The sequence below is a fragment of the Brienomyrus brachyistius genome, chromosome 20 (genome assembly GCF_023856365.1).
Source record: "Brienomyrus brachyistius isolate T26 chromosome 20, BBRACH_0.4, whole genome shotgun sequence".
Taxonomy (NCBI): domain Eukaryota; kingdom Metazoa; phylum Chordata; class Actinopteri; order Osteoglossiformes; family Mormyridae; genus Brienomyrus; species Brienomyrus brachyistius.
This window is the reverse complement of record NC_064552.1, coordinates 16,847,638-16,861,640: the sequence shown is the minus strand read 5'-3', so window position 1 is coordinate 16,861,640 and position 14,003 is coordinate 16,847,638. Positions and strand designations below refer to the sequence as shown.

The window sequence follows — 14,003 nt, the reverse complement described above, 5'->3', positions numbered from 1 at the left end:
GTTTCATCTGTAAAAGGAGTATAACAAACTTGAAATTTATTTGGTCTCCCCATCTTACAAACATATTTGTGGCATTGGGTGTATGTGCGCGTGTGTGTTGTATAGGCATAAAAAACATATAAATCATTCTGCATAGTTGTAATATTTCTTATCCGTCGTTTTTCTGAAATACAACAAGGGAAGGAGACAAATGAAAAACGCAGAAAATGCTTCGGAACACTTCACACTCCGGTGCATAGGGGGCGATATTACATTCAGAATTTTTAATTGCATTGAATTTAACCCACCAACGAAGTAGTAAGCTTTAGCCAAAATGGCGGCTTCCATGATGAGGTTGCTCATGCCTTTTCAAAGGCCGATGATCTTTAAGGTTCAGGTAATTCACCGGAGCCACATTTAAACATGTATTGAAATGCGTGTTATGTAAACCCTTGAAGTCAAGAAATGTAATTCTAAATCTAAGTTATGTGTAGTTCTTTAATACATTGGTTTGCATGTATTGCGCATGGCATATGTATCACAATTCTAATATTAAAATTATATAGTATAATATTTTACGTGTGTGTTAAACCTTGTAACTCCTAAGATAGGATCTAGGTTTATCATGACCATGTACTTGTCAAGTGTTTTTAAGATGGCTGGATATTTTTACACTTATTGTATTTTTCGCAATACATAAATAATACATAATCTTGTATGTGTACAATAATGCCCATACATTTTTAGAACATATACATGTATTAGTAAACATATTCCGTTTTGGACCGATGTTTTTTCCCAAAAATGTATACCTAACAAAACTGGGGTTGTCTTATTGGAGTGGAAGAATTTATTTCCATGTTAGTATAGACATACAGCAGTAGATGGCATAAATCCGCCTTCTAGCTGTGGTGGCCGTGTACTTTAGACGCAGTGGACGGCTTTTTGCGCTCCGCCTGGGCAGGATCTTCGTTTGTCTGATCCTACCTACTGTTGGCTGATATAAATGTGGTTAGCAGGACTGATCAGGCGGTTAGCGCTCTTGTTTTTTTAAATTGTGTAAATTGATATGTGTATTCGTGTATTTTTTAATGGTGAATATCATAACTGTGCAGTGTTTACAGTGGAACCCGTGTGTTTCGTTAGTGTACAGGGCTCTGAGACACACGGTTTACCCCTCATGTAATCTAACTCCAAACGTTTGGTAAAACTTGACAGCCTTGGCGTGTAACCGCGAGTGTCATGTTTACTTTCCGTGTATAACGGTTTTTCGAAGGGAGCTGGATCTTACGGCTCCATTTCGTTTCAAAAGAACGGCTCCACGTTCTTTTTGGGGGGTTGCTAGGTTTATCTGCGAATTAATCACTGGGATAATCATAGGGTGAGATTTGGGTCAGATTCACATAATTTTATTTCGCATTTGTGGATTTAGTTTAGCTGCGCTAAATTACTTGTATTGCCAGACCTAATGTCGATGATCTGCGTTGTAAACATTATACAAGGTGACGCCATATCCCCCTGCTGTATAAATTAATTTACTCTTTTAAGTTTATCCTTTCTATGAAACGTATTATGTAAAGTTGTCTTGCAACGCTTACAAATCCCGCTCACTGTGCATTCAAATTAAGTAAGTTAATTAACGCGACGACGTACTTTTGTGATGTTTCACGTATAGGGGCGTGGAGTGGATTTGGAGCAGGCAGTGGAATGTGACCAGAACGATAAAAAGAACGGCTCTCAAGCACGATTTCCTTTCGTCTGTACTAAGGAGCCGTTGAAAAGAACTATATCGTTCGGAACGTAATATCTCTAATAAAGAGAGCAACTTTAATTTTAAAAGAGCCGGCACCACCTTTGTCAAAATTACTCAACCACTCCCCACAATACGTGGGTCTAGTGAATCAAAAACATTCTGCGCCCTCTAGGGTTGTGGAGTTAATTATATTAACTGTCCTTTCTTCCTAAATAGTACGTTTGTTTATTGACATGTTTGCAGGATTGGAGTACACTGGAATATATATATATACACTTATTGTGATGTGATTGCCTGTGGTTGCTTTTTAACAGCGAGATGGTTCTTCTTATATGTTCTTATAACTTATGTTCTTGTCAAATAAAATATGTTTTTCATTATCAAGGTAGTTTTTGGTATTCCACAAACTTTTCCCCCCAAAAATAGTTACTTGAAAAGTGGGGGTCTTCTTATAATCGGGTCAAAACGATATTGACATTAGGGTTGCAAAATTCTCTGAATTTTCCCTTTAACTCCCTTATATTTCTGTTAATACAGTATGCAAATTTGAGGGTATGATGCTTTTGTAGACATTTTCATGCACATACAAGTTAATTGCCTGCCACTGTAGACACATTCCCGTTAAGATGATAACTGAAATAGTGGGGAAGGTGCCGCATATTGATTACAATGAAATGGAGCAGTTTCTGACACCTGATCTCCCTAGTGTGATTAAAAGGTGTTTGATGAATCTTCTTCAGAATAACAAAAAATAATATAGGTGAACAACATTAACTGACAAAATGCCACCCAGTGGCAGCATTGCAGGTGACTACCTGATACCTACTATTTGATATCCATCCATCCATTTTCCAAACCGTTTATCCTACTGGGTCGCGGGGGGTCCGGAGCCTATCCCGGAAGCAATGGGCACGAGGCAGGGAACAACCCAGGATGGGGGGCCAGCCCATCGCAGGGCACACTCACACACCATTCACTCACGCATGCACACCTACAGGCAATTTAGCAACTCCAATTAGCCTCCGCATGTTTTTGGACTGTGGGGGGAAATCGGAGTACCCGGAGGATACCCCACGACGACATGGGGAGAACATGCAAACTCCACACACATGTGACCCAGGTGGAGACTCCAACCTGGGTGTCAGAGGTGTGAGGCAACAGTGCTAACCACTGCACCACCATGCCACCCCTCTATTTGATATTATCTCTCTATTTAATCTTTGATTTATGAAATGGTAATAAAATCTAAATATAATATGGATGAAACTCTATACCTGAGACATCTACACCTGAAGCCTTCTTGTGAAAGCTGAAAATCTGAAAGTACGGATATTATCTAACATCCCTGGTACATTGTATAGATCAGTGGTTCTGAGGATGGGCTGAAGCAAGAGAATTTCCTGAATATTCTAAAATTTAAACTTGACATTTTTTATGGGTGATTTTAATCATGTTACCTGTGTGCCATTTCTGTAATAGCGCATGAAAAAACAGGTGCAAATCTGGTGAGCATGATTACGTTGAGATGAGTTACAAAATACCAGAGTAGCATTGATTGCATTTGAAAATACCGTGTAAATACTGTATGGATGGTATGACGGTAAGAAAATATTATATTCTGCCCAAACGAGGTGTAAGGGGGCTAGAAGTAGAAGTTGTGGGCTGTGGTAGCAGGGGAGAATATATTATGGCAAGAGCATCTATTTAAATATCGGCTCTTAGTTAATGCGTGTAAATGTTTAAAAACTTACATTTTTGTTAATATGACAGGTGGTTTTTCATCAACTTACTTATTTTTTTTGACATCTCCACATAGATCTCACCATTCAGTATTTTTAATTAATTTGTTATTCAGAAAGCCATTTATATTTTATATGTTGGATAGCAGAAATGTTGGCCTCTTGGTTTTTTATTGTGGAGTTTATGGAAAATGGGTTGATTTTCAGATACATCTGCATCATTTCCAAATTGCATAAACCGTCTCTTTGCTTGTTCTCTTCAGATTTTATGACATTTGTTGATTGTCTTATTTAATATTTTTGATTGTACTTTCCATAAGAGTAATTTTTAAAATTACATTACAAATGATAAGTTGTTGGGGCGGCATGGTGGTGCAGTGGTTAGCACTGTTGCCTCACACCTCTGGGACCCGGGTTCGAGTCTCCGCCTGGGTCACATGTGTGTGGAGTTTGCATGTTCTCCCCATGTCGTCGTGGGGTTTCCTCCGGGTACTCCGGTTTCCCCCCACAGTCCAAAAACATGCTGAGGCTAATTGGAGTTGTTATTATAAATATTTATATCTGTCATTATTATAATAGCTTCTAATTCTCCCTTCTTGTTTTCCTTTAGTGTGTAGAGACTTTGCTGGACCCTACTGGATATTGTCGTCTGCCTACAGTAACCCCACTGCGGACGAAGAAGCGGTACTTCATTCCAAAGATGCAGGACACGAAAACGCAGAGCAAGGCTGAGCAGGAGGCACAGGCCCGCAGTGCCGGCTTGGTGGTCCAGCAGGAATATATGGAGAGAGCCATCAACATTGCCTGCACTGGTAAAGGCCGCACCACTGTATGCAAGCTCAGGGATGGCTTCATGCTGAAATTTCACATATTTTAGTTTTCCATGTTATAGTAAAAAGTCAATATCACTTTCTGTTGACACTTGATTTAAAAGTCTAGAGTCTAGACATTTACATTTACAGTATTTGGCAGACGCCCTTAGCCAGAGCGACTTACGTAAGTGCTTTGAGACTCTGCGATGAATTTCCGATGCTAGCTCAATAAGGACCCAAGCTATGAATACCATCTGTCTGACAACTCCGTTGAGAAGTGCAGAATTTTTTTTTTTTATTTTTTATTTAAACACACACACCAGAAAAAGAGCTGAGTAAGAATACAGAAGTACTACGTCAGGTATTTCTGAAAAAGGAATGTTTTGAGTCGTCGCTTGAAAACATTCAAGGATTCAGCTGTTTGGACATCTAGGGGGAGTTCATGCCACCAATTAGGTGCCAGGACAGAGAAGAGCCGAGATGTATGTCTTCCTTGTGCCTTGAGGGGAGGTGGGACCAGTCGAGCAGTGCTGGAGGATCGGAGAGATCGTGGTGCAGTGCGGGGTGTGATGAGGTCCTTTAGGTAGGATGGTGCCAGACAATTTTTGGCTTTGTATGCGAGCATCAGTGTTTTGAATCTGATGCGGGCAGCTACAGGAAGCCAGTGGAGGGAGCGCAGCAAAGGACTGGTGTGGGAGAACTTGGGAAGGTTGAAAACAAGACGAGTAGCTGCATTCTGAATCAGTTGGAGGGGACGGATGGCGCTCAGTGGTAAACCTGCTAGAAGCGAGTTGCAGTAGTCAAGGCGTGAGATGACGAGGGACTGGACAAGTATCTGGGTAGCCTGAGTGGATGAAGATCCAGATTGTAATGAAGATCCAGTGCTTACTGACATATAAAAGTTACTTAGATGTTTAATCAAATGTGTAATCCTCCACAGGGTTTCAGATTGTGTGAGCATGGTTTTCTGCATTTTAAACATTGTCTCCAGAGTGTGACTTCTACAAATTATTCAAATGTAATGGATTCTTATTTAACTTTCCACTAGTATGTTCAGTTCACTGTCCCTGTAGTAATACATTATATGGGCGCCAAACTAGAACTAATTAAATTTTGAGACAGATGAACCCAAAATTGAAGCACTGCTGCGTCGTGATACCCAAATACACTGCAGTTTTGACACTTGAACTCAAGACCTGTTACGTGGATCTTTTTCAGACTTTGCAGAGGGACTCTGTTGCTAACGTAGAAGTGATTACATTTTGAGAAGGATTATCCCAGAATTGAACGGACTTAGAGACAGTAAACATTATATCGATGAAGATCATACTGACAGTAAAGAGAAGGCCAACTCAGACACTTGGTCTTGTCATTATGATAACTGTTCTTCTAGAAATTGTACCAAAAGTTGGTGAGTGTACGCTAAATACGCAATAGATGGGCAGAGCAAAGGCAAGGACTGTCCAGGGAACACAATGCTGTCATTTCCTACTGAACCAAATCTAGTTAAATCACTTGCGTCGTATTAACTTTTTTCACCTCCTAGTGATATTTTAGCAGAGCAGAGTTTGTAGTCCACTATGCTTTGAATTTTGTCCTTAATTTTGGAGTACTTCCACCCTGCAGATACTTAATGGTCCCACTTATTTTGCTCATTAATGATAACACTGATATGTCGTTACTGAGTATTGGTTATAGGCATTGGTGCCTTGTCATGAGTACAAGTACATAAGCAGGAGATTGATGCACCCCAATAAACCATGCGTTTTTTACCCAACAGAGCCCCTATGGGGGCATGGACTCTCAATGCTTAATAACTGGACTGTGTCTGTTCAAAGAATAAATGATAGCATCAGTAGAATAAAACTAAATGACAGATATGTCCTATGAAGTGGACTTAAAGCATTAAACTATGGGGGACAATGCACACCATTTAACTGTATAGTATTTGTTATTAATTGCAAGTTTTTTCAGATAATGGAAAAGTATTGTAAGATCTCACAAAAGGACTCCTTATGTCCTGCCATGTCCCCTCGGGAGCTGTGTACTACCCAGACACATTTTCTTTGACTGCCTAAGACATGCACAGTACTATATATTTGGAAGGTGACACCTCCATTTTTAAGCATTTTCCCTGCTGTGACCAACTCTGAGTGTCTGAAACATTTGACTTGTTTTCACTGCATGCTCACAAGTGGGACATTCATCATATAGAGCAAATCGTAATGTGCAACATGTACAGCAAAATGTGTTGATTCTCCTAAATTCCTGTAATTTATTTTGAATTCTTTCTCCTTTTAGCTGGAATATTTGACCCTTACATTCCGCCAGAAGGTGATGCGCGTCTTTCGAAGCTCTCCAAAGAAGGATTGAAGCAGCGCACAGAGCAGCTTAGGCAAAGCGCTGCTTCGCAGTTAGCGTAAGCGTTTCTCTTTCTATTGCTGCTAACTTATACTGTCTTTCTTGCATTTACTGTTGTTTACTCTGACTGTATGCTTCTAAATCCCTTTTTTGTAGCATTACTTTAAAATTTTGTAAGTACTTATTATATTCCTCTGACTTTGAGGAATACATATGGTTTTAGTCCCGGTCTACCACCACCACTAATGCCTTGGTATGTAAGTTAACGCAAAAATGGTTTGATCATTTCTTTTTTTTCTAACTTTGCACAGGCATTGTTTGGGTGAGAAATTAAAATTTGAGACAGATTGCTCCAAAATTGCAGCAGCACTGCATAGAGATAGCAAAAAAACGGGAAGTTTTGACACTTGATCCTGTTAACACGATAACTAAAAACCATTTTGATATGAAAACAGTAAATATTTCAATTTAAAATATTTTGACAAATCTTTTTCAAACTTCTCAGGGGTCGGGGATTCGAACCACAATCGTTCAATTACAAGTGTACTTCCCAGACCATTGAGATGATTAGAGGCTAATCCTTCTGTCCGTTTGTCATTGTTTACTCTCTTTACCTTGTTTAATCTTTGGTAGATCTTATTACCATTTCACAAAAACATCACACCTAAAAATGTATGCTTGATCAGATCCAAAATTGTAATTTTGCCTGGAGAGGGCAGCCAAGAGTGAAAAAGGAGGTGTTTTATAAACACAGATCTGCCATCTGAACTTTTTTCTTTTCTTTGGACAGGTAATTCATAACAGATTATTAAATGAATCAATAAATTAATCAGTAGATAACTTTAATACTAATATAATTGTTAGTGACAGACTTGCTCTCAACCCAGCTGCCTGTTGTGGTAATTGCAATGTAACAGTTTTTTGTGCATGGCCCGCAGTGTCATTGTTAACGGTTCACATTGTGTAGGCTTAGTTGCAACAGTGAAATGTGAAATTGTCTAAGTTTTTTAAACTACTAAACTCCAAAAACGTACATACTAGTCAGGAGTGTTAAGCTTAAGTTATGATGAATTGTGTTAGTATGCAAATATGGTGCATTTTCCACTCCTTTTCAGCATTTGTAGACTACATTTCCTTGGTATCCATCATTTCTCCAATGCAGTGAATATTTCCACAAAGATAAAACTGTATTTTTTGCCTTCTTGTGCAGGATTCGAAAAATTAAGGAGCATGATCCACAGTTTAACACGAAGGACTTCCCAAATACAGCCCTGAACATCTTTATTGAAGCTCATTCTGCACTTACTCAGTAAGTCCAAGCTTCATAAGCACTGCTGTGTGTGACGGCAACACACCATGTTTGCCTGGTGTTTTGAGTATTTGGGGGGAAAAGCGATGGACTCATGAGGTCAGCTGATAGTTCCCATTAATGGGTTGGATTAATGGAGCCCCCCCCCGCACACAGACACTTGGAACATTTTTCTCACCACCAGTATGCATTTGATACAGTTGTATATCAGTATACAAGTATAGTTGGCTTTTGTTTAATTTTTGCCTGCAGTGCAGTTTACTTTTTAACGAGGGGAATCCCTTTGGATACTGGTACAGTTTAGTAATGGTGAGTCTGGGTTATATCCCTAAAACTGAGATCTCTTTTTGGCATAATGGAGTGCTTTTGGTGACACATGTGGCAGGGAAATGAGTCTGTGAGATTTTTCATATTTTTCATTTTTTTCATACCTCTTGAACCATATTTGGTTGGTGTTTTGCCGTTGATTCATTATTCATTTGCCCAACAAATAGCAAAATAGCTTTTAACAAGCTTCCCATTGATTGAATTTAAGCTAGCTGACAAAACCAGATATTCGTTGTACATGTGAGGGCACTGAATTCAGTCAACACCAAAGAAGCATTGTCTTTTTAGTTCTGCTCGTTCACATAAAATGGACCAGCATAAAGAAATGGAGCAGTTGAGAGCAACTTTTTCCATAGCAGGCAAGCAAATCATTGTAAATAGTTTTGAAGAATTTGAATAAACGCTCAATGTGAAAAGTGACAGAGAAGAGGCATAAGAATTCCCTGCATGAGTGTTATCAGTGTTGTTGTTAGTGTGGGAGCAGACAATGTGAAGTCTCCTTACAACACGAATCAGAACCTGGAAAAAGAATTTAAGAAACTACAAATAAAAATGTATCTAGAAATTGAACAATTCTAGCATGGCTAACCAATATGACAGTTTAGTTTGCCACTGTACAAACTGCATATGAAAAGAATTTGAATCCTGAAATAGATTCATAATATTTCTTTCTTCCAGAAAAGGCAAAATAAAGAGGTCCAGAACATATGGGGTCATGAATGACACGGTGATTTCATTTTTCCCCAAATTGGGGCTGGATCATATTTTGTCTGACAGCTCTACCTTTGGGGTTGTCTGTGGTATGCAAGTCCACTACATTGGGGGTTTCCACTGCTGGTATTAGTAGCCCTACCTGTAGAACCCCAAAGTAAATGAAGAAAGATTCCAGGCCTGAGTTCTTACTAGTGGGCCATTGAAAAGAGTCGGATTGGGGGTTGGAATAGGGGGTCTATGGCTGACAGGTATCCTCTGTCCCCAGCAAGCAGTTCATGGAAGTTTAGGGGGGGAAGTTGTGATACATTGTTGTGCTGGAATTCAGGAGCTAACTATGGTTAGTCATAGAAATGTTTTTATTGGTCAACAATAAAACAGAATTGTGCATTGATTTTGAAACCAAATTCAAAATTTATGAACCAAAATCACATTTAGGGTTAACTTATTTATTTTATTTACCCAGAAATGAAAAAGTCACCTTCTCAGTCTTATTCAGATTTTCATCTATGAGTTTGATTGGTTTCCAGACCTACAACTTGGACCACATCTTGTTTCAACATCCTGTTCTCTTGATGTTCTATTATTTCCCACTCTTGTAAAACTGATTTGTCACCAGCCTCCCACCTACATGTCCTCAGTGGCATTCATGTCAGATGAGGGTGGTGGCCAAGTTATCAGATGCACTTCTTTTTGAAAGCCCATCTGTGGAACTTGTAGCATCTGAAGAATGTACAGTAGTCATGTCATGTTTCACAGCTGATGCACCTGCTTTGTTGAAGACTTATGAGCTGCTCAGTAAGGGATGTTTAGTGAGAACCTGCATGAGTTTACATTTGTCCCAGGCATTAATGTTCTTGAAACCTTTTCCTTTGGTTTGTGTCCTTTCTTTCGTTGCATCTTTTGCATACTGCTTTTTCCAGTGGTCTTTGTGTGATGTCTTTAAAATATCCAGTGTTTTGCCAATCACCAATAACTGCACCATTTTCTCTTTCTCATTCACTGATAAATGTTTCCTTTTACCCATTTGTAAATACAGAAATATTTAGTTTTATTTTCTGTTTGACGTTCTTCCTCAGCTCGTAATAATGTCAGGCAGTTTTGTCATTGTTTGCAAACTAGAGGTCACACAATGTTGTATAACATAGGTGCAATCAAATCAAGTACATTCCCTTTAGTACAAGATAAATAGTGTTTTAGTTTCTCTACTTGATCATAAGATATTTAACTATTTACACTTGCATAATTTCAGACACACCGTATATTTTATATTTTGTACTTTTTTATCCTTTTATTCCCCTGTTATTAGCACCAATCAGGAAAATCCACATTAATATATTTGTGCTGCAGTACAATAACAATGAAGCTTTCTGGTCAGTTCTGTTTTGTTGTATACAATGGATGTTAACAACCTTAAAACACAATGTAAAACCAGACACTGGTGGAATGTTTTCAAATGGACAATGATGAAAGCAGCAAAATGGTACATAGGAATAAAATGAAAAACGTTAAATATAGGAAACAATGTATTATCTGTGCAAATTGTAATAAAATGTCAAAGTACTGAAGGTCATGAGAGTTAATGCAATGTTAAGATTGGTGAGGAGTGGCACAGAAATGAGTTTGCAGTCTGAGCAGCCATAAGGAAAAGCTGTTAAGCTCTCAAACCATAGTGATAAACATGCAGCTGATACGTTCATGTCATAAGAACATAAGAAATTTACAAGCGAGAGGAGGCCATTCGGCCCGTCAAGCTCGTTTGGGGAGAACTTAACTAATAGCTCATAGTTGTTAAAATCTTATCTAGCTCTGATTTAAAGGAACCCAGAGTTTTAGCTTGTGCTACGCTAGTCTGAAGACTATTCCATACTCGACCTACATGCTGTGTAAAGAAGTGTTTTCTCAAATTCAGTTTAAAATGTTCCCCTGCTAATTTCCACTTATCGCCACGAGTTCTAGTATTTAAACTAATACTGAAGTAGCCATTTGGCTGAACAGCTTCCAGACCTGTTAGAATCTTATATACCTGGATCAAGTCCCCTCCTTTGTCTCCTAACCTCTCCTCATAAGACATTCCTCTAAGACCAGGAATCATTCTTGTAGCTTGCATAATTCTTGTCCTTTTTAAGGTATGGTGACCAAACCTGCACACAATATTCTAGGTGGGGTCTTACCAAGGAATTGTATAATTGTAGCATCACCTCCCTTGACTTAAACTCCACATACCTAGAGATGTAAACCAACATCCTATTGGCCTTTTTAATTGCTTCCCCACACTGGTGAGAGTAGAACATGGAAGCATAAACATACCCATGAGGTCCTTCTCATCATCAGGTACCTTTATATCTGTACTTTATATTTCTGCTCCCTGCTTGGATTACCTTACATTTATCTATGTTAAATTTCATCTGCCAGGTATCAGCCCAGTCGCTAATTTAATCAAGATCCTGTTGTAGTCTCTGTGCTGCTAGATCAGTATCTGCTACACCACGCACCTTAGTGTCGTCTGCAACTTTAACTAGTTTACTGTATGTATTGGTGTCAATATCATTAATGTAAATTAGGAACAATAGTGGTCCTAAAATTGAACCCTGCAGTACCCCACTATGAACACAGGCCCACTGCGACATTGTGCCTCTAATAACTACTTGCTGCTTCGTGTCTGTTAACCAGTTTTCGATCCATATGTGTTTTACCCTGTGTTTTGTTTTAGGTTTAACAAGGAGAAGCTACATAAGCTGGTGACTGAGAGGTGCTATCCTGTAAGTCATTCTGATAGTCACATTGATTGTAATTTGCATGTAATTAGATTTTTCACAATGCTCAGTGTGTTGTCGTGGTTCCAGGATCAGATTCATTTATGGTAACCATTGTCCAGGTATGACATGATGTTTAAGGTAATTGAGACCTTTGTAGCACAAAGCAGTCAAGTAGAGTATCATTTTGTAAAAAAAAATATTTTGTGTATTGTTTTCAAGAATATTTTTAATAATCTCCGACTGCAAGGCAAAACCCTGCTACCACAGGACATTAACATTCATGTATGTAGATAAACGTACGCTTAACATTCACATTCCCTATTAAATCCATTATAAAAAATGTTTACTTTAAAACTGGTCTGGATGACTGTATTAGCAGGGGATGTATTAGGCATGTTTTGGTACCTGCTGCACGGAGAACATGCATTGACACTGCCGGTGTGTATGGCTCCACAGGAGATGGTGAGGGGCAATCGCTACAAGACTTTACGCTGGAGTTTCGTGGAGTCCCTTGAGCCACCTCGCGTGGTACATGCCCGCTGCCCAGATATGGTCAGCAAAGGCAACCTCTACGGACAGGTCACACTCCGGTTACACTCTCGGCAGGTGAGCAGCTGATTGGCTCATCTTTAAGGACTGCGTCAATATCATATTTTAATTCGTGTAGCACCCTACCTGAAAAGAAATGCATGTAACTCAAAATGCTGAGTATAAAAAGGAGTCACGCTCTCCAAAAGAAGCAGTTTGTTGAGGACAGGAATAGAATAAAAAATTGCCTACTTACCGTGTTGACCGGAATGTAAGATGTTTTATCGTTTTTCTTTTCGCCGCAATACATCTCAAATAGTGACGTTGTGTTACATTTGGAGTCTAGACAAAAAAGGGAATAGATGCCGCCAAGTAGGATATTTTGTAATGAACGTTTTGACTTGCTGTAATATGTTAATATGTATTTGCCGTAAGATTTCTCGCATGAGCGTCACAGTCTGAAAGATGTGTGAGAATTGGCAGCCCTGGCAATCCGCATGTTTAGCCTGTATCCCTGAATGTTGTGTTAATTGTTGACTTCTCTGGCTGTGCCACTGCTAGTATTAAACAGATAGTGGCTCTTAATAAAAATAGTAACAATCATTTTAAAAGAGCTATCATGTCATTAATCACTCAACCTTTCCTTGCAATATATATTTTCCACTCTCTTCATGTGAGTCTGCTGTATCAAAAGCACTCTGCACCCTCAAAGGTTGTGGAGTGTGCAGTACTCTTTATCTACCCCCCCCCCCCCCCCCCAAATAACAGAGTGAGGGGCTTTATAATAATGGGGCTCATCTTATATGGGCGAATATGGTATATACAATTAACGTGACATTAGTTATTTAATTTTTACATATACTAGTTTAAACTGGTTAAATCCACTAAATGCATACTTAAGCTCTGCTGTGTGCTTGGTTTTGAATAATGGTTTTAATTTTAGTTTCAGACCTTTTTCTGTTGAATGACTGATAAATGCTACATTAACCTTCAGGTTTAAATGTGCTTCATGTTCCCCTGTGACCTAAATCTTCATTTTTGTAATGCATTCTAAATGAACCCTCTCACATAATCACTGCTTTCCTGCTATCTGTCAGACAGTGGCCATCTATGACCGCTTCGGGCGGCTGATGCTGGGGAATGAAGATGAACCACGGGATGTCCTGGAGTATGTGGTTTTGGAGAGGCATCTGATAAACTCTTACGGCTGTTGGAGGCTTCATGGAAAGATCATCCCAGCCTGGGCTCCTCCTAAGGAGCCTGTTATCAAGGTGAACCATTTTTCTATTTGTAAAACATTAGAATGCCGCATCACTATATAAAGACAGCTTGTCTCATTTCTTGGAGCAAACTAACCTCATTGGTCTCGTCTCTCTTTTTGTTCAGACTGTCATGATTCCTGGCCCACAGCTGAAGCCATGGGAGGAGTTTGAGAGCCTCTGCTATGAAGTTCCCAAGCCCAGATCTGTGCAGTGGCACCAATAGCTCCTTTGCTAGCCACTTTAAAATAAGTCTTTCTCCAAAAGTGTCAGAAAGTGAATTTCTATTATGTACTTTTCCACCAAAATTCTGTTGTCTAACCCTGCTTTCTCACTTGTGCGTTGCTTTGGATATGTGTCTGCTAAATAAATAAAATGTAAAAATACTGAAATTATAGTAAGAAATCCATGCTCCACCTTGTTAGGTAGCCCGGCTGCTCAAGGGATGTGGGTTAAATTCATACCT

The 14,003-nt window shown here is 39.2% G+C and overlaps 1 protein-coding gene across 1 annotated transcript; it reads left to right on the top strand.

The window, feature by feature from the left end:
* The first annotated feature begins 274 nt into the window (after positions 1 to 274).
* mrpl45 (mitochondrial ribosomal protein L45) lies at positions 275 to 13,929 on the top strand. Its single transcript, XM_048986940.1, has 8 exons — positions 275 to 376; positions 4,082 to 4,283; positions 6,585 to 6,702; positions 7,855 to 7,953; positions 11,705 to 11,753; positions 12,207 to 12,356; positions 13,376 to 13,549; positions 13,665 to 13,929. Exons 1-8 carry the CDS (start codon positions 314 to 316, stop codon positions 13,761 to 13,763), a joined length of 954 nt encoding a protein of 317 aa, XP_048842897.1. The 5' UTR covers positions 275 to 313; the 3' UTR covers positions 13,764 to 13,929.
* The last annotated feature ends 74 nt before the right edge of the window (positions 13,930 to 14,003 follow it).